The sequence below is a fragment of the Rhineura floridana genome, chromosome 13 (genome assembly GCF_030035675.1).
Source record: "Rhineura floridana isolate rRhiFlo1 chromosome 13, rRhiFlo1.hap2, whole genome shotgun sequence".
Lineage (NCBI taxonomy): Eukaryota > Metazoa > Chordata > Lepidosauria > Squamata > Rhineuridae > Rhineura > Rhineura floridana.
The window spans coordinates 10,531,410-10,552,447 of record NC_084492.1 but is presented as its reverse complement, the minus strand read 5'-3'; the positions used below and the strand labels follow the sequence as shown (position 1 = coordinate 10,552,447).

Below are 21,038 nucleotides of genomic sequence, written 5' to 3'. Positions count from 1 at the left end.
CTACCGTTACCAAATCTCCCCCAACCCCACAGGTCGCCAAATCTCCCTGTTCCCCCCCCCACGGGTTGCCAAAGCCCCCCCAGCCCCCCATATGTTCCAAACCACAGAGTTAAATTATGGAACTCGTTTCCCCGAGATTGCCATGATGGCCACCAACTTGGATGGCTTTAGAAGGGGAGTAAACAAGTTCGTGGGAGATAAGGCTATTCATGGCTACTAACCCTGATGGGCTAGGTTCGGCCTCCATTGTCGGAGTCGATATCCCTCTCACTGTCAGTTGCTGGGAATTACAAGTGGGGAGACTGATCTTGCACTCAGGTCCTTCTTCCGGGCTTCCCAAGAGGCATCTGGTTGGCCACTGAGAGAACAGGATGCTGGACTAGATGGGCTTTTTGTAAGATTTAGCAGGGCTCGTCTTCTTAATTTTCTCTCCAGAGCCCCATTAATCTGAGATATAACCAAGAATCTGCCATCAAACCTCGCTGTGAATCTCTCTCTCTTTCTCTCTCATACACCCCTGAAAGGAGGCTTTGAACAGTGGCACAGAATTATTGACAGAACAATATGTAATGCACTCTTTTTCCTGCGTAGAGCTGACCTCCTTAGAAGAAAACTGTAATGTGTTGCTACCTTTCTGAGTTAAAGTGTCCAGAACAAATTGGTTGTCTTTTTCCATCTGTGGCCTTGCCTTTTGGCAGTGGGGTGGCAGAGTCCTAAGAAACGCATTGCACTATCAAATCCAGGCTTGCACAGGGAAATGTTGTGTGCAAAACAGCCTAGGCAGATTGAGATTATCAGACCGTGCCTGTTGGCTAGTGTTAGTTTCAAGCAACAGCCTCTCCTGATCGGTAGTGTAGTGGCAAATTCAGAAGTGCAAGGTCCCTTCATAACAGTCACAGCCACATCCCCTCTGTTGGGTTGAGAAGGAGATCCTTGCTAATGCCTTCTCCCACAACAACAGATGTCCTTGGGAGCCAAGAAGCATGAAAGGGGAGAGTGTTGGTTTCTGAGAAGAGTCTTCCCAGTGGCTGACTCACCTCCTTTCACTCTGATTGGCTCCAGTCAGCAAGAAAGGACAAAGAAGCAGGTTAGAAGACTCTTCTCAGTGACCAACACACTCCCCTTTCATGCTGATTGGCTCATAGGATGCTGGAGACATAGGGACCCCACTGGGACCAAGCTCCCAAAAAAGTGAGGGGTCTAAGACACACACACCCTGAGACCCTGGATGACTAAACCCCTGCTCCTGGTACCATGCCAGGCTTGGGGGGGGGAAAGGGGGCTGGAAACAACCTAAGCATACATAGGAAAGAGAAGTGGTGATAATCTTGAGCAGCTGATAGGGATGGAAGGATCTGTCAATTTCGGTTCTCTCCGTTTCTCATTTTTCCAATCTTAAACTTAGTTCACATTTCTGCAGCAATTTATTTATTATTCGATTTATATCACACCCTTCCTCCCAGAAGGGGCAATGTGTATGTTTGTGTCTTTAAAAAATCCTCATGAAAATCCTCTAGCATTTCAGTGCGAATTTCTCCCAACAAACACACTTTTGCAAGCCGTTTCTCATCGTACAATGCATTCGTGTATGTTATCTTCACTCGTATATTCATTTTTATGGGCACTTTCCCCTAATGTGTGCATTTTTGTAAACACTGTTTGGTTAGCAAACTGCGCTGCAAAAATCGAAGAAGTGCTCATGGCAGAGGACGGCTGTGTTTCGGTTCTCGTGTTGTTTTGCAAAGTGCAGATTCGGTGCACTCGGCTTGAAATGCGAACTGATCTAATTTCTCGCCCATCCCTTGCATTTGGATAGGTAGTGAACAGACGTGTGTAAAAAAATGGCTCAGATGGTGAGGCAAACATTTCAAAAAGCGATGTAAGGCATGGAGGAAACACTGCCGATTGTTGTTGTTATTGAAAATTAAGAACATGAGAGCCTTTTGAATCAGGCCACTGGCTCACCTAGTCCAGCATTCTGTTCTCAGAGTGGCCCGCAGAGCAGGACCTGGGCACAAGAGCCCTCTCCTTTCTCCCACCCATTCTCCCAAAGGAGCCCAGGATGGCAAACAAGAAAGCAGCAAAACAATACAATTAAAAATAGAATAATCGTCATCATTTATTAAATGTATATCCTGCCCTTCCTCCCAAAATGAGCCCAGGGCGGCAAGTAGAATAAAAACATTTTCAAAACATTTAGAAATCTGAAAAATATTTTAAGACATGAAGAACATCTAAAAGCCATTTATAAACAGTCACGTACCCTCACAAGTTCACGGTTGCTGGAAACAGCCATCAGGTGCCTGGGTAAACAGGAATCCTTTTAAGTTCCTCTTGGATGATAATACTGAGAGAGACAGGCAACCCTTACCAGTAGGAGTTAGCAACGAAACTGGCCAGCGTGCTGATGTACAACAAGGGCAAGCCTGTCAACCTTCTCCCATGCTTCCACCAACATGCTCATAGCTTTGGGGTGAAATTCAACGGTGGCAGCTCCTAACCTACTATGTGGAGAGCTAAGGTGCAGGGTTGGCTCCAGGTTTGAAGGGGCCCTGAGCAAAATGCCCTCTGGTGGGACACACTGCTGCATTGTTGGACCCTCAGCTGTGGATGTAACTGAGAGCAGCGGCAGGCAGCGATGGGTTGTCATTTTCAGTTTTCCACAAGGCCCATGCCATAGCTGTGCAGCGGCCGGGCATTGCAGGACATTTTAAGTAGCAGCTTGCAGATTCAGGGAAGATGTCCGTGACAATGGGCCCTCCCTGCCCGAGGGAGCGGAGTGGTGACGCTGGGCCCACAGAGTTACACTTCTTGTTGAGACTGTTTATTGAGGATAGGCCCTGCCACCATTTCTTTCCATCTCAATGTTCCAAAGGAAGATCAAGCTGAAATCAAAAGCAAATATGAGTCGTGCCTTCTGGCAGGATCACTTCCGAAGGCTTTTCCCCACAGACCTTTTGGGAAACTTAATGTGCCTGACTTGCTGGGCACAGAGTGAGCCTGGATGACGAAGGGAGTTCAGAACTGGAAGGATTGCTCATCAACCCTCCTAATGCCCATTGGCACATTTGGTTGGTGCAAGTTTTACCCATCTAGATGAACAGAAAAATGTTGTCAGAGTGCAGGAAGAGAACTGGTAGGCTTCCTGCTATCAAAAACCAGAAGGGCATGAGAAGAGCCCTGCTGGATCAGGCCAAAGGCCCATCCAGACCAGCGTCCTCTTCTCACGGTGGCAAGCCGGTGGATGCCGGTGGATGCCGGTGGGATGCCCACAAGCAGGACATGAGCACCATAGCCTTCTCCCCACAAGTGATCCCCAGCAACTGATATTCAGAGGCATACTGACACTGGAGATAGTTCATAGCCATCATGGCTAGTAGGCATTGATAGCCTCCATTGATATCCTCCATTGATTTGTCTAGCTCATTGCACAGGCCAGGTCCAGATGACGTTCTTCTCCGACATGTGGCTGGGGATCACCTCCCTTCCCCATTCGCTTGGCCCTCAGGTCCTGCTCTGAGGCCAGTGTCCACAAGGGATGGAAAGATCTGTCAATTCCAGTTATCTCATTTTCTTGTTTTCCCAAAATTAAATTCAGTTCTGCACATTTCTGCTGCAATTTGTTTGTGTGTGTGTGTTTTTAAAAAATCCTCATAAAAATTCTTCAGTATTTAAGTGTGAATTTCTCCTAATGGACACATTGTGGTATGCAGCTTTGACAAACGTACACATTTTTGCGAGCAGTTTTTTCTAATAATCCATTTTTCTGTTATTTTCTCTAATATAGTCATTTTTATGCACACTTTCCCAAATAAATGCATTTTTGTAAATATTGGTTGGTTGGAGAACTGCACTGCAAAATTTGGATAAGTGCAAATTTCAAAGGATGGCTGTGTTTGGGTTCTCATATTGTTTCAGAAAGTGCGAATTTGATATGTTTGGTTTGAAATGCGAACTGAATTGACTCTCTCACCCATCCCTGGTGTCCACATATAGGTGTAACAGTTCAACCACATGTATGTGCTTAAAATCCAATGTGCAGATCATGCAATCAATTATCAGATTTGGAACTTAGGAAGCTGCTTCATCCTGAGCCAGACCTTTAGTCTATCTATGTTAGTGCTGTTTACACTGATTGACAGCAACTCTCCAGGGTATCAGACAAGGGCCTTTGCAGGGCTGGCCCTACCATAAGGCAGAGTGAGGCAGCAGCCTCAGGTGGCAAATGCTATGGTTGTGAGGAGTGGACAGAGCAACATATGTACATGCATAAGGTTCCTGTACGCCAAGGAAAATCCAGATTGCCCATTCTCACGATCGCTGAGTGCTTGCCCTTAACCCCCTAAGCTCACCTGCTGTGAGGAAGTGTCAAAATAAGCTTCAACTGCCAGTCTGGTTGGCTTTTGTACATGGAATAGGGGGTAGGTGCAGTCTTGTCCTTAATCTCAGGCAGAAAACAATGTCTTAGGCTAGCCCTGGATCTTTGGTAGACCTACCTGGCAATGAACCTGAGATCTTTTACCTGCAAAGCACATACTTAACCACTATGCTATGGACCTTCCATCTTCCTCTGGGTCCACTCTTTACTGCAGTCCAGGAGGAGCAGGGCTAGGAAGGGGAGGCTGCTGCTCCTTCTCCTTGCTTATGTCAATGCTTTCATGCTTGGACAAAACTGTTAAACTTGCAGCAGCAGAAAAACAGCTGTGGGCCCCTTGCTGGGTTGGGCCATAGCTAAGTAGCAGAGCAGCTGCCTTACATGCAGAAGGTCCCAGGTTCAGTCCCCAGCATTTCTAGGTAGGGCTGGGAGAGACTTCTGCCTGAAACCCTGAAGATCCATTGCCAGTCAGTATAGACAATACTGAGCTAAATGATGGTCTGACTCAGTACAAAGCAATTTCCTGTTTCCCTGTGTGGGCCTCGGCACGTGCCCAGTGAAGCCAACCACCGGTGCCAGTCTTGATTATGGAGTCTTAACAGTGTGGTGCCTATAACCAATTTCTCTTTTAAAATGATATTTATTTATTAAGGTCAATGATATACCCTACTGTTTCAATGATCTGAACCTTTGGAATGTCTGAAGCAAACACTGAAATGAATGAATGGGTTAGGTATCTTTTGCAGGAGAGCTCATCGAGCATTTGAGTTGACAGGTCACCCTTTGATTCCTGCATGGAAATGTGCTGGCTTTGTTCAGATGGATCACAGATATTTTGTAAATGAAAGGAAATACTTTTTAAATATATATATTCAAAATAACAGGAAATAAGTTATATCTCAGGAGCAACCCCGGAACCATAGAAAAGATATGCTGTTTGGCTATTAAAAACATAAGATAAACCTGTTGGATCAGGCCAAAGGCCCATCTAGTCCAGCATCCTGTTTTCACAGTAGCCAACCACATGCCTCTTCTGGGAAGCCCAAAAGCAGTGTTGTGCACCACCCCAATCTCCGAGCAGTATGAGACTTCCAGGGGTTCCTGTACTTGCCCAGGGTTTGGTTTCCTTGGAAAGAATATTAACAGAGTCTATGGTGTCTTATGAAATATGGTTTATTTATACACATTCTTTTTTTACAATAATTTTTTATTCAAATTTTCATAAAACAAACAAAACAAAATCAAAAACATAACACAATAAAAATGAAAATAAAAAAAAATTGACTTCCGACTTGTCACAGATCAGCTATAAATATATAATATATATCAAACCTGTCCCTTAATACATACAAAATCACTTTTCTCCATAGTCTGTCTTAATTAATCGTCAAATCCCATTATCATCATTTCATTTTTATCTTTCAACAAAAAGTCTAAGAGAGGCTTCCATTCCTTAAGAAATGTATCTGTCGATTTTTCTCTAAGTAAACATGTCAATTTATCCATCTCTACTAAGTCCATTAATTTCAATAGCCATTCTTCCGTTGTTGGTGTTGATTCCATTTTCCACTTTTGTGCATATAATAATCTTGCTGCCGTGATCATATATAATATTATTCTTCCATATTTCTTTTCCTTTTGTTTATCCATAAAACCCAATAAAAAAATTCTGGTTTTGACTGTATATTTATCTTTAGAATTTTTTGCATCATCCTACCTATCTGTGCCCAAAATAATTTTGCCTGTTTACACAACCACCACATATGATAAAATGATCCTTCTTGTTGTTTACATTTCCAGCAAACATTAGAAACATTACTATACATTTTTGACAACTTTTCTGGAGTCATGTACCAACGATACATCATTTTATAGAAATTTTCTTTAAGATTATAGCATAATGTAAATCTCAAGCCTTTTTTCCACATATTTTCCCATTGATCCATTTGTATATTATAACCAAAGTTTTTTGCCCACTTTACCATACACGCTTTTACTTGTTCTTCTTCCATATCCATTTTCAGCAAGAGTTTATACATTTTCACAATTATATTTTCATCATTTGTACACAAACCTATTTCAAAATCAGATTTACTTATTTCAAACCCATACATTTTCTTATCCATTTTATATCTCTCTAACAATTGTAAATAGGCAAACCATTGAGAACTATATCCTTCCTTTATCAGTTGTTCTCTCTCTTTCATTATATATTCTCCATGTACATTTTCTAAGAGCTCTTGATAAGTTAACCATTTCTCTTTTCCAGCCATTTCTCTTCTATAAAATGCTTCTTGACTTGAGACACATAATGGTATTTTCGAGTAAAACCTTGGTTTATATCTATTCCATATTTTCAACAGAGGACGTCTTATAAAATGATTATTAAAATCCCCATTAACTTTTACTTTATCATACCATAGATATCCATGCCATCCCCACTTCAGATTATGGCCCTCCAAATCCAATAGTCTTTTATTCCTCAATAATAACCATTCCTTTATCCAGACTAAACAACAGGCAGCATAATAAAGTCTCAAATTTGGTAATCCCAGTCCTCCTCTTTCTTTGGCATCTTGTAATAATTTAAATTTAACTCTTGTTTTTTTTCCCTGCCAAACAAATTTAGAAATATCTTTTTGCCATTGTTTAAAAGGTAAATCAGAGGATATTACAGGTATTGTTTGAAACAAAAACATCATTCTCGGCAATACATTCATTTTTATCACGGATATTCTGCCCATTAATGACAATTGTAATTTATCCCATTTTAACAAGTCTTTCTTCATCTCTGTCCATAGTTTTTCATAATTGTTATGAAACAACTTTGAATTTTTATTTGTCATAATAATACCTAAATATTTCAACTTTTCCTCTATTTTAAAATCTGTCTTGTCCATCAACTCTTTTTGTTCCCTTGAAGATAAATTTTTCACCAACATCTTTGTTTTTTGATTGTTGATCTTAAATCCTGCTAACGGTCCAAATTCTTTTAATTTGTCCATCAATACATTAATTCCTTCCAAAGGGTTTTCTAATACGATTATCAAATCATCAGCAAATGCTCTCAATTTGTATTCCTCTTTTTTTATCTTTATTCCCGAGATCCTTTTATCTTGCCTTATATCTCTAAGCAGCACTTCCAAGACCAAGATAAATAAAAGAGGAGATAATGGACATCCCTGTCTTGTACCCTTTTGTATTTCACATGAGTCCGTTAACCCCCCATTAACAATTATCTGTGCCTTCTGAGATGTATAAATAGATCTAATCCATTTTATAAAATTATCTCCAAAATCCATTTGTTCCAAGACCTTAAACAAAAATTTCCAATTCAAATTGTCAAATGCTTTCTCAGCATCTAAAAAGATCAAAGCTGCTTGTTTATCATTTCGTTGTTCTAAGTATTCCAACACATTCAAAACATTCCTGACATTGTCACGTAATTGTCTTTTAGGTAGGAACAGCGCTTGATCTTCCTGAATAAATTGTTGCAATATTATTTTCATTTTTTCTGCCAAAATCATTGTAAAAATTTTATAGTCATTATTCAATAAAGATATCGGCCGATAATTTTTTGTTTTGGTTAGGTCCTGCTCCTCTTTAGGTATTAATGTTATATTGGCATTTTTCCAACTGTCCGGTATCTTCCCCTCTTGCAAAATAGAATTCATTGTATACTGTAAAGGTAATAAGAGTTCCTCCTCCAAACATTTGTAATACACTGCTGATAGTCCATCCGGTCCTGGCGCCTTTCCTAATTTAATTTTACTTATAGCTTCAGATATTTCTCTTGACGTAATAGGACCATTAATAGCTTGTCTCTGAAAATCTGTAATTTTAGGCAAATTCTGTTTAAATATATACTCTTCTATTTTTTCAGATGGAATTTCCTGACACTTGTACAAAGTTGAATAATATTGATGAAAAACCCTTTGGATTTTTACATTGTCTGTCAACATCTCATCTCCTTCTTGTATCTTTAAAATAAGATTTTTTTGTCGTTCTTTTCTTAATTTATATGCTAACCATTTCCCCGGTTTATTTGCAAATTCAAAAGTCCTTTGTTTAGCAAAATTTAATTTCCTTTCAATTTCTCTGTCAACATTGACACTTGTTTCTGTAACATTTTAATTTGATTTACAATAGAAACTTTAGTTGGATTCTTTTTCAATTCTTCCTCTTTTTGTTTTATTTCTTCCAAGATTAATTGCATTTTCTGTTGTTTCTTCTTTTTTAATTCAGAATTACATTTAATAAAATATCCCCTCATAAATGCTTTACTTGTATCCCAAACAATATTTTCATCTGTTCCTTGATGTAAATTGTGTTCAAAAAACTCTTTTAATTTCTTCTTACATTCTTGCACTATTTTATCATTCTCTAATAAAGATTCATTTAGTCTCCATCTGAATCCAAGATTTTTTTTTTTGAAAGTCAATATATTTATACACATTCATAGCTTGAGCATAAGATGGAGGGGTTCAAATTATCAGCAGGCCAATAGATCTTGCTTTTCCATCAGGCTTATAGGAGGCATCCTGAAGCCATATCCTACAGACCCAGAGTGAACATGATATCAAAGGGCAAAACATAAAATATTCTTGACACCAGAGATGCTTGAGAAATTCTGTTTTTATGAATTTGTATATGAACTGGCTTGATTTGCATCTTCCAGATGAATAAGTTCACAGGAACGTAGCTAGTACCAGGGACGGGTGAGAAATTTGATTCAGTTCACATTTCAAGCCAAATCTATCAAATTCACACTTTCCAAAACAATATGAGAACCAAAACACAGCCATCCTTCGAAATTCGCTTATTCGAATTTTGCAATGCTGTTTGTCAACCAAACAACGTTTACAAAAATGCGTGTTTGAGAAAAGTGTGCATAAAAATGAATATATGGGTGAAAATAATGCAAAAGAATGCATTATGTGCCGGGAAATTGCTTGTAAAAATGGGTACATTATTCAATATTGCCTACAAAACTGTGTATTAGAAGAAATTCACACTAAAATGGTGGAGAATTTTCATATTTTTAAAAAAACAAAATGCTGCAGAACTGCGAACTGAATTTGAGATTGGAAAAATGAGAAACGGAGGGAAGCAAAACTGACAGGCCTTTCCATCCCAAGCTATCACCCATCAGCGTTCACACTTCCCAAATATTCTGATGCAATTCTTGGCCTAAAATTTACGGGATCGCCTTGCCCCCTACATTCCTTTTCAGCTGCTGCAGGCTGAGGAACTTGCACTTTTACAAATGCCACATAATGTTTGTTCAGCATTTGCCATCTTGTAGTGTGGCAGCACCTGTGTTTTGAAACACCCTGCCTATGGACCTTAGGCAGGCAACTTTGCTATGCCAATTTAGAAAACTGCTGAAATTTTATTATTATTATTTCAGCAAGCCTGCCCAGGCTTATATATAATTTAGTTACCTATATTCATTTTAAACATCTTTACTGATTTTATCTGTGTTTTAATGATGATTATTTTATGTGCATTTGTGTGTGTGTTTTAAATTGATTTGTGGTTTATTGTGCTTTCATGATTATTTGTGCTTATTATGGTACTGGGGTGGTTTTGTGATTCCACTTTCAATACTCTTTGTGCCTGCAAAGGTTTTGGGGTGGGCATGCTGCTCTGTCTCCAGTCTGTGTATCTCTCATAGCTTCTTGCTGAAATCCTGTAAGTTTTTATACTACAAATGTTCTGGGTCCTTTGGGGGGAGGGCTTTTTGCCTTGCTCTTGTTGCTCTATAGTGCAAGAGTGCCCCTCAGACAGTAATGATGCGGTAACACTGGGGAACATCACAGAACAGCTTACAAAGCAGGATGATGTGTGGGCGATCCAGTATAAATCTACCACATACACTATTACTGCATGAAAGACATGTTGCAGAAAGCACGCACGCACGTGCACGCACGCATGCACACACACACACACACACACAGAGAGTCTGGAGGGCCTGCAGTGTCCCTTTATGGGAACTAATCTGCTCACCTGAGACCTTTGTTACAAAAAATAGCTCTCATGTTTTATCTGGGATTAATGATCTGTGATCGTAAAAAGAGGTCTGCTGATGGCCCATTAACTATTCTGTTCCTCTCTTATTTTCCTTCCAGGTGCAAGTGGGAAGTACACCTCAGGACCAAAGAATTGTGGGATACATTTCCTGCACTCACTTGCAAGCTCTGGCAGGTACCGTACAGAATTGCTGCCCTGATCTTCAGTTTGGTTCATTTGCTGCCTATTGGAAAATGAAGTTAAAAAAGGAAGGGGTTGGATCACTCTCCTCTTGATGGCCTCTTATCAATGCTTAAAACGTCCCAGCTAGAAAGTTGACAGACAGGGATGGATCATACATTGAGCTAAGTATCCCACAGAGCAGGGGCAAGGAGACATCAGGCTTGCGAGATCTGTTTTGTTTACCATTAGAGCACCAAGATCCGGCCACAAGGCCAGGTGCAGAAATACTGGCTGCAAGCCCTGGCCAGGGAGCAACAGGTCCACCGCCACATCTACCATTCATGCTGGTCAGGAAGCAATTGGGCCCAAATTGGGCCTGAAACTGTCATGTGATGGCAGTGGGGCCAGTTTGGAACCCAGCGCATCTGAGGCCGGTTCAGCCCCTCCATGCCCCCAGATCCTGATGTCAGTACTTCTGCTCACCCGCACATTTGGCTGGTGGCATCATGAGCCGCACGCCAGTGGAGTGACACTGGGCAGAGGCCGGCAGAGGCCAGGAGGGCAGAGCAAAGGGAAACCTCCATTCAATCCATCTCTTCCCAGCTCAGCACAACGGGGGTTTGGATTGCAGTGTGGTTCACTGTGGTTCCCGAGATTGTTTTAAAGTTGGTGTGCTTTTGTTCAATGGTTTTGAAAAGTCGGGGTCTTCCATGGTCAGCATGATTGAGTCTGCCATACGGAATCACAGGTTCACAGTGGTTTCTGTCCCTCATTGGGGTAGAATGCTCACATTTTTTAAATGAACTGGCCTGATTAGCAAACCAGTATGTGGGTTGGAACACAGTTATCCTTCCATTTTTACATTTCCCTACATTTTGCAATGCAGTTCCCTGCTCAAAACATGTACCAAACTGAATATATAAATATTTGTATTGCTGGTTAAAATGCATGCAAAATGCATATTGTGGCATAAAATGCCTATCTTAGGGTAAATGCATACACAAAAATGTTCAAATTTTCATGGCCTTTTTAAAAACAACAACACAGAACAACATTGGAAGCAGAACCAAACAAGACAGAATGAACTTATGAATGAGCAGAGGTGAAACTGACATGGACCAGAAATCAACTGATGTGTCCATCCAGTGCTGGGACCCCAGGCCAGCAGACATTTGTGGAGCATTGTTTGCTGATCTCTCAGTGGCCTCCCTTTTCCCGTGTTTACTGGATCTTTCCCATTATCTGGTTCCACACAGATCTGCAGCCTAATACAACTGTGGAAAAATCACTTTATGGTGTGGAGGGGAAACCACCGCATTTCAGCAGATAAAGCCGTCACCACTCACCCAATCTGGGTAATGGTTGATAATCCAAATATTATTTAAATCTTATCTCAAGATAAACCACATGTCATCTTGTAAAGCTTTAGGGTTAGGTTATAAGTTTAAAAAGTCTCTCCCCCCCAGCAACATCTGCAAGGAATGATGGGGCAAAAAACATCTTATAGACCAAGTCTCTTCATAGCAATCAGATAAATTCAGATTCTCAACTTTTCCACTCCCAGCATAAACTGTTAGCAAAAGTTTAGTACTCTTTGTAAAAACATTTCTCTTGCTTCTGCATAAATTACTATATATACACAACACTGGAGATGGAACATCAAGACTCTATTTCGTAATGAGCTGGTGCAACAGCGTGATGGATTGGAGTGGACATTATTTCTCTGTATTGATTCAGAATGAGCTCTCCTGAAATGATCTACTTTGGACAGAGCCTGGATTAGTTCTTTCTAAAGCCCTGTTCAGATGTGCTGCTTGTGTGTAAAGGCTACACATGAACAGGGCAGGTGGAGACAAATATGCTAAATTCTGGACCCTAAGGATAGGGAAGAAATTCAATCCAGGTCACGTTTAGAGGTGAACCTGCCAAATCTGCACTTTCTAAACCAATACACAAACCGAAACATAGCCATCTTTTGAAATCTGTGCTTCTCCAAATTTTGCAATGCAGTTTTCCAGCCAAATAATGTGTACAAAATGCATGTACTGGGGAAAAGTGTGCAAAATCAGTGCACGTATTAGTGGAAATAACAAACAAAAATTATTACATTCCGGAAAATTGCATGCAAAAATATGTTTATTAGGAGAAATTCAAATGAAAATGCTGGTGAATTTTTGTGATTTTGTTTTTTTAAAAAAAACACACAAATTGCTCCAGAAATTTGGAGAACTGAGTTTAAGATTGGAAACACGAGAAACTGAGAGAATGGAAATGGACAGATCTGTCCAGTTCCTATGCCTGTCTCTTTTTACAAGTTGGAAGGTGAAGTCTGAAGCAAGGGACCTCCTTTACTCCCCATGTGATTTAGAGCCTTGCGAAATGGTGAGCCAGTGTTGTCTCCACGCAAATGCACCAGCCCCCCTATTGGGAACATAGGACCTGCCTTATACTGAGTCAGATCATGGTCCACCTAGCTCAGTATTGTCTACACTGACTGGTAGCAGCTCTCCAGGATGTCAGTCGGGTCTCTCCCAGCCCTACTTGGAGATGCCGGTGATGGAACCTGAGATCTGCATGTGAAGCAGGTGCTTTACCACTAAATTGCAGCCTTTTCCCTCCTCCCTGCTGCGCTGCAGCAGTGCTTGGTAGCCATAAAATTCTCCCTCCTTCCTTTGCTGGCTGGGTGGCTAGCAGGCAGGTGAGGGCAAGGCTACTTGCATGCAGCTCTTGCTGCAAAGTGAAACACTGTGCCAACAAGTTCCTCCTAGACTCCAGCTGCCCATCATTTTAAAAATGGTTAACCCCAGGGTGAGAGATTGGCAGTGGCTCTGCCAATCAGATACCAGCTTTGGGGCCATGCAGTCAATGAGAGCATGGGAGCAGCAAAGGGCAATGCTTATTGGCATAGCATCCCTGGGGAGACTTTGGGGTTGCTTGGGGGGGCTGGGCTATGAGTGTCCCCCATTTCCCCCTAACTCTTCTCAATAGCAGCAGTGGCTGGTACAGTGGCTTGGGCCTTCAGTAGGCCCTAAAACAGCCATTGCCAACCTGGTGCCCTTCTAAAGGTTTAGACTACAACTCCCATCAGCCTCAGCCAGCGCGCTGTTACCAACAAGTCAGTTGGTGATCCCCTATGGCTCAGATGCGCGACCCATAATTACTTGAAGCCATACGTTCAGTTTTGTGGGCCCAAGCCTGTGGAACTCCCTCCCAGATGAGATCAGACAAACACCCTCTTTGCTGAACTTCAGGTGCTGAACTAAGACTTTATTGTTCCAGGAGGCATTTTAAGGTAGTGTTTGGTTTTATGAGATATGTTTATTGTTATTATTTTTCTGTATGGTTTATTCTGATGCACACTGCTTAGAAATGCTAGTGATTAAGCGGTATATAAATGTCTTTTAAATCAATAAATGAATGTCTTGTCACTCAGGTCCCTGCAAACGGTAGCTTTGCTCGAGCTTCTGAGCCCTCATTCAGCAGTTAAGAACGAGGCTGAGTTTTTTCCTTACATACTCAGCTGAAATTCAAAGGGACTTTGGCTCAGATCACAAGAAGCTCAACATTTCTGAAATTCCTCTCCATCCCCAGTGTAGTCTAGTAGGTAAGGACGTGAGCTACGAATCAAGAGATTTTGGGCAACTGTTGGGCTTCCCCAAGCCCCTCCAACAATAGCATAAATAAAACCGCCTTCTATACAGTAGGGGCCCTCTTTACGGTGCTTCGCTAAAACAGCGGTCTCAATTAGACGCAATTAGACTAAAGCCCCACTCATACGGTGCTTGTTCTGCTTTTACGCCGGTTTTGGGGCGTTGTGTGCCATCCTATTCAATGAGTTCTGCTTTACGGCGGTTTTCTCTTTTCAGCGGGGGTCTGGCATGTAAACCGCTGTATGAGTGGGGCCCTACTGTAGTCAGGCAATGGTCCTTTCTGGGCCTTCTATCTGATCCTGTAACTGGAGATGCCAGTTCAGAAAATCCAGAGATTTTCTGCATGTAGAACAAGGGTGCTTGCTCAGGGGGAGGGAACCTTTTCTAGCCCAAAGGCTACATTCCCTCATGAGCAACTCGCTGGATGCTAGTGGTGGGTGAGAGACAACATAAGAACATGTGAAGAGTCCTGTTGGATCAGGCCTACGGCCCATCTAATCCAGCATCCTGTTTTCATTGGCCAACCAGGTGCCCTAATGGGAAGCCCCAAAGCAGGACGTAAGCGCAACAGCAACACTCCCCATTTGTGATTCCCAGCAATGGGCATTCTGAGGGATACTGCCTCCAACAGTGAAAGGAAAAGATAGTCATTGGGGCTAGTAGTAGCCACTGGAAAAACACTGAAGCTGTGGTATTAAGCGTTATATAAATTATTAAAATATAAAGTAAGGAATAGTACCTGTACATGATAATAATGCACCCCTGGCCTTTTGTACAGTGTTGTTCAGTCCTTTCACATTGCACCTCAATTCACCCCATTGTAGCCAGGCTTTAGTGGATGTACTTTTGGATCATTTGAGCAAGCCTTAAGGCAAGAGAGAGGCCCTGAGCGAGAGGAGGACAGCCATCCCCCCTTGGCCCATCAAAATGTCTCCCTTTAAGGCTTCAAAGTTCCTTTCCTGTTTGTCTTTCATATGTTTGCTTTGTATTTCCAGGCTTATCTGTCACACTCTATTCAAATACAAGAGCTTACATTTAAGAGCTTAGATGTCCTTCAATAAATCTCTGCTCGTTTATGGAACAAAATGGAACAACCTGAGTTCATAACAGTGGCATTTTCTTGGCTGTGTTAATTCCTTATGTTTTTAAAGAGAGAGAGAGAGAAAGTGATGGCCAAAAAGGAACGTTTTAGCCACAGAAAAGGTTCTGGTCTGAGATCTTTTTTTTTTATTCAAAGAAAGCATGTTTGGAAATGTTTTGAAGTGAACAAATTGGTTGTTGTTGAATGTCAGTCCGGCCCCAGTTTTAGAATTAATCAATATGCATGCAAGAACTGGAGTTGGTGGATGTAGAGATGCTGCATTTTGGGGAGGGCAGGTTGTACTTAGGGATGGAATGGTCTGTCAGTTTTGATTCCCTCAGTTTCTTGTTTTTCCAGTCTTAAATTCAGTTCTCCACATTTCTGCAGCAATTTGTTTTTTTAAAAAAATTAAAAATCTTCATGAAAATGCTTCAGCATTTCAGTGTGAATTTCTCCTAATAATCCATTTTGTGTATTATTTTCTCTAATATAGTCATTTTTATGCACACTTTCCCAAATAAATGCATTTTTGTAAATATTGGCTGGTTGGAGAATTGCAGAGCAAAATTTGGATAAGTGCGAATTTCGAAGAATAACTGTGTTTTGGTTCTCGTGTTGTTTTGGAAAGTGCAAATACGATAGATTTGGCTTTAAATGTGAACCGAATCAAATTTTCTCCCTCATTCCCATGAAAAAAGGGTCATGGAAGAATGGCGTTGGGAACATCATCAGCTAAAGGAGAACCTTTGTTCGCCTACAGGTAGCTTCCCCGTATGGGCAGCCCTCTGGGGGCTGCATACCAGTGGTAGGTGGGACCAGAGCCCCCACCACACCCCCTTTTCTCAGTCTCTGAAGCTGCAGCTCCAACATCAGAGGAGCACCAGCTGCACACCTTTACACAGCCTCACTCAGGTTGGATAGGGAGACCCCCAAAAATACTCTATCCCCCACGGTGCCCTCCTAAGGACCCTAGAATTGTAGCTTGAGGGTTCCTCCAGATGACCTGTTTACTGAGCAAAATATATCACCAAAGGATCCAAACCCAACCTTTACAAAATCTGAAATAAAAAATTGGGCAAAGTAGTAGGCTAACTCAGGTATTAGAATATGTAAATTTGTATTGTTTAAGAGTTGTCACCATAAAACATAATTAAAAGAACAATCTTCATCACTTAACATATGTCATCATATGTGAAGATGGAAGGTTGGCCTAACATCCACAGTCTGTTGTGTGCATATATATCTAGATATACCAATTTCACAATAATTTCTTTATACAAAAACTTGATAAAAGGTCAACTTAGCAAAAGACAGTACACGTTTCAACTTACATCAGGTCTTCTTCAGTTGTCACTGCTGAAAAATTTGTGCTGTATAATAATGGGATCCTTTCAGGTCCTAGTTGTAGCTATTATTAGACCTTCCTCTTTCAACAAGTCTTTTAAGTTGAGACCTTATCCCAGTCTGGGTCTGTGTTGGAATTGCTTTCTAATATACTTTTAAAGTTTTTTAAAAAAATGTTTTTAAACTTTTTTTAAAGATACCTTGAAAGCTTTTTTAAAAAAATGTTTTTAGTTTTCTTTTAATGTAGTTTAAAGTCTGTTTTTATGATGTTTTAAAGTATTTTTAGTGCTTTTGTTTGCCGCCCTGGGCTCCTACTGGGAGGAAGGGTGGGATATAAATCAAATAATAAATAAATAAAATAAAATAATAGCCTATATGATATATTGTCTAAGTACCTGTCTTAATCTTGAAAACTAGGGCTAGTCAGTAGATGCTTTCACTCCCTGTAATGAGCCTTTCTAATTCATTTCCGTAAATACCAGCCAATTTAGAAAGGCTCTAAATTTGTTTTTATTATGTTTTATGGTGTCAACTGTTAAACAATATAAATTTACATGTTTTTGATACTTGGGTTAGCTTACTACTTTGTCCAATTTTTATTTCAACTGTTTACTGAGCATTTATCTTGATTCACTTGCACAAATCTTGTGCAGAAGTTAGAATATCTCCAGTCTTTATTGAGCATTCATCCTGACTAGTTTGTGCAGCGGTTGTACCTCTTCCCATTAATCATCCATTCATCCCATACTTTTCAGTACATTTCCCCATCACTTCCTAAGAGCAAAAAGTCTGTTTTTTTTTTAAAAAAAGTGGATTTTCTGACCTATTTATTTATTGCTTATTAGATTTATATCCTGTCTTTCCTCCCAGTAGGAGCCCAGGGCGGTAAACAAAAGCACTAAAACACTCTAAAACAAAATAAAAACAGACTTTAAGATATATTACGACAAAACATCCTTAAAAACATATTAAAACAAAACATCTTTAAAAACATATTTTTTAAAAAAAGCTTAAAAAACATATTTTTTAAAAAAAGCTTGAAAAACCTTTTTTTAAAAAAAGCTTGAAAAACATATTAAAAAGCAATTCCAACACAGACCTAGGGCGACAGAATGCTGTAATCCATTTTAATTGTGCAACCCTGAATTCCTGTTATGCACTTGGATCCCTCCTGCAAGCTACTGAGAGACTGGAGGTGACTCTAGAATGGCATCCTTAGGATACATTCCTGTGCATGCTGACCTGAGAGTAAACTGCATTGAACTTAATGGGGCCTATATCAGAGCATAATAGGATTGCGGTATTACCAACATTAAATCTAATCCAGGGGTAGCGACAAACATTGCCCTCCAAATGTTGTTGGAATACAACTCCCATCGGCCTCAGCCAACATTGCCAATTGTCAGGGATGGTGGGGGTTGTGGTCCAACAACAACTGATGGGCACCTCATTGGCTATCCCTGATCTAACCTCTTTGCTTAAAATCTTTGTTGTCATTAGGAATGGAAAGAGCTGTCCGTTTCAGTTCATTTCTCATTTTTCCAATCTTCAGTTCTCTGTATTTCCACAGCAATTTGCTGTTTTGTTAAAAAAAAATCCTCATGAAAATTCTGCAGCGTTATGATGGACATGAGCACACTTCGTATGCAATGTTTACTAATGTACACATTTTTGTATGTTACTTTCACCAATAATATTAATATTTATATGTGCGTACTCTTAATATATTTGTTGTTGTAAACACTATTTGGTTAGATAACTGCATTGCAAAATTAGATAAGTGTGATTTTTCGAAGGATGGCTGCGTTTGGGTTCTTGTATTGTTTTGGAAAGTGTGAATTTAGTACATTGGACTTTCAATGCAAACTGAATCAAATTTCCCTTCCACTCTGAGTTGTCGGAGTTACTTTTGAATGATTAAGGGCACAATCAAAATTGTATTTGCACCAGGCTGGGAGGAGTTGGATGTCACAGACCCCCAGCTTCTGCTGGCATAAGCAGCTCAGCCTGGTGGATGGAGAGCCAGCGGTAGCCAGTGGAAGGCTCAAAAACAGGGTGTTCTGGGTGGGGTGGCGGTGGAGGAGCTGGGGGGGACTTGCACGTCATTCTCCTCACATTTTGAGCGCTCCTGCGGGTCCTGGTCCAGGTCAAATTTCTGCCAATAATTTCCATGGTCAATGGGGAGCGCTTCTCCCCGGTAGGGGTGTTTGTGGGAGCTGGCTTTTGCTTTTCTGGACCCAACATGTGGCTCTCAACTGTGCCAGTGTCCAGCCAGCCTGGTGGCTCCTAAACAGGGAGTGGATGCTGCCAACCTTTCTGGGGGGGCCCCGCCGGCTTTCCATTATTTATTTATCGGATTTCTTAGTCGCCCATCTGGCTGGCTATCCCGCCCTTCCTCCAGCCCATGCCCACTTTACTTGGATTGCTCTGTAAATCCTTATGCTTTTAAATAAAACACCAACCAAAAAGGTTCCAGCAAAGAACAGAAGTGCAAACTCCACTCTTATGCATCTATTTTATTTTAAGAATTGCGATGCTGCCTTTCAAAGCAAGAAGCGCTCTGAAATGAAATCATAAAAACGATAAGAACATAAAACACAGTTAACGAAAAGAACAGCATAAAACATTTCAGTACAAAAAAAAATCAAATAAATCAAATAGATTTTTATTTTGCATAGACGAGAAAGCCTCAATGAGTAAATGTCACACATATCTCAAATTAACCTATAGAAATTCTCCACTGAGAATCAGAAGGCAGACTGAACAGGATGCCGGTCACAGCATATCCATGGAAAATGTGCAAATCTGAGCAGGGGAAATCCAACCCTGGCCCTCTGACTTGTTTGTTTAATTATATTTGACTTAAAATCGATCTGCTACATTCTTCACGGTGGTTGCTTTTGATTTGCTACCTAGGTTGTAGATATGAATAAAAATAATTACTCTTATTATGTTTAGCACCCACGCTTGGTGTTTTGATTTGGCAACTCAGAAATTAAAAAGAACATTTTCCACTGAGAGTTTCAGAGCTGATTAAGGCTGCGACCCAATGCCTGCTTATCAGGAAGCGTTCCACTGTATTCAGAGGCTTTAACTTTTGAATAAACTTGCTTGTACGATAGCAGTTGGGACTTTACTCAAGAGACAGGTTGCTTCTCAAGATGAAAACCTGGACTGGAGTTTTTAAGGTCCAGTGTAAACCCCATTGGCCCTTGTGTTACTTCACAATCTCTAAGTTAGTGAGCTGTAGTACCTTCTTCTGGCCATTTGCACTGGGGGCACCCAAGTGCAGGAGATAGCAGGCCAGTGGCTCCCTCTTGTGGTGAGCCACTAGATATTGAATAACACAATGACAGATGGAAACGATAGATCTGAGCTAATGAAAACATATATAGCACGTAGCATAGATGTGTGCTATTCCTGGTGATTCAAAGGGGAAATTTCCATACCAACTCTAAATTATCTTTGAACTGGATGTGTGAATGATGCATGAGCTAAGGAAGTCAGGCAAGGACATTCACAGCCCACGCATCAGACTGCTACACCATGTGATAAATCAAATGGTGAAAAGTGAGAGGCAGCTACCTGGGGATGCAAACCTGGCTGAGTGCAGAGACCTTGGAGAGTCTCAGGTGAGCCTGACTAGACAAGCAAAAGCATGTGTGGAATCTTTTTTTCCCCTCCCCTGTCTGGAAAGGTGCCACCATTAAGTGCCGGTGCTCGGTTTCCATTTACAGCTATACAACTGAAAGGCCATCCTCTCCTGCGCTTAGCTCAGTGGTAGAGCATCTGTTTTGTATGGAGAAGGTCCTAGGTTGAATCCCTGGCTTCTCCAGGTAGGCTGGAAGAGACCCCTGTCTGAAATTCTGGAGAGCAGCTGCCAGTCAGTGCAGACAATACTGAGTTAGATGGACCAATGGTCTGATTCGGTATATGGCAGCTTCCTTCCTATATTCCTGTGTTCATTAGTACTATCATTCTCTTGCACAAACATGCTCCCTTGCCATGAACAACCAAATGAGCCGTTCAGAAGCCAAGAAGCTGCCTTATACCGAATCAGACCATTGGGCTATCTAGCTCAATATTGTGTACACTGACTGGAAGCCAATCTCCAGGATTTCAGACCAGGGTCTCTCCCAGCCCTACCTGGAGATGCCATCAAGGATTGAACTGGGGACTTTTTAGACGCCAGGGCAGATGCTCTACCACTGAGCATAAGTGAAGTCAGAGTTGTGATTGACAAGGGATTTGTTGACCTCCACACAATAGCTAGAACCCCTTGCAAGTCCTGAAAATAGCTGCCGTTTCCTGCTTATCTTTTATAGCTTTCAGCAGCAGGACATGTACCTGCCCACCCACTTTTACAAGCTTAGAAAATATTTGTCTCTCTCTG

General features: G+C 41.1%; 1 protein-coding gene across 1 annotated transcript in view; it reads left to right on the top strand.

The window, feature by feature from the left end:
• Positions 1 to 21,038, top strand: part of SMPD3 (sphingomyelin phosphodiesterase 3) — a 222,983-nt gene that overhangs the window by 181,843 nt on the left and 20,102 nt on the right. Inside the window, exon 4 of the mRNA XM_061593608.1 lies at positions 10,507 to 10,582. Coding sequence (XP_061449592.1) covers positions 10,507 to 10,582 — 76 coding nt within the window. The remainder of the gene's footprint in view (positions 1 to 10,506; positions 10,583 to 21,038) is intronic.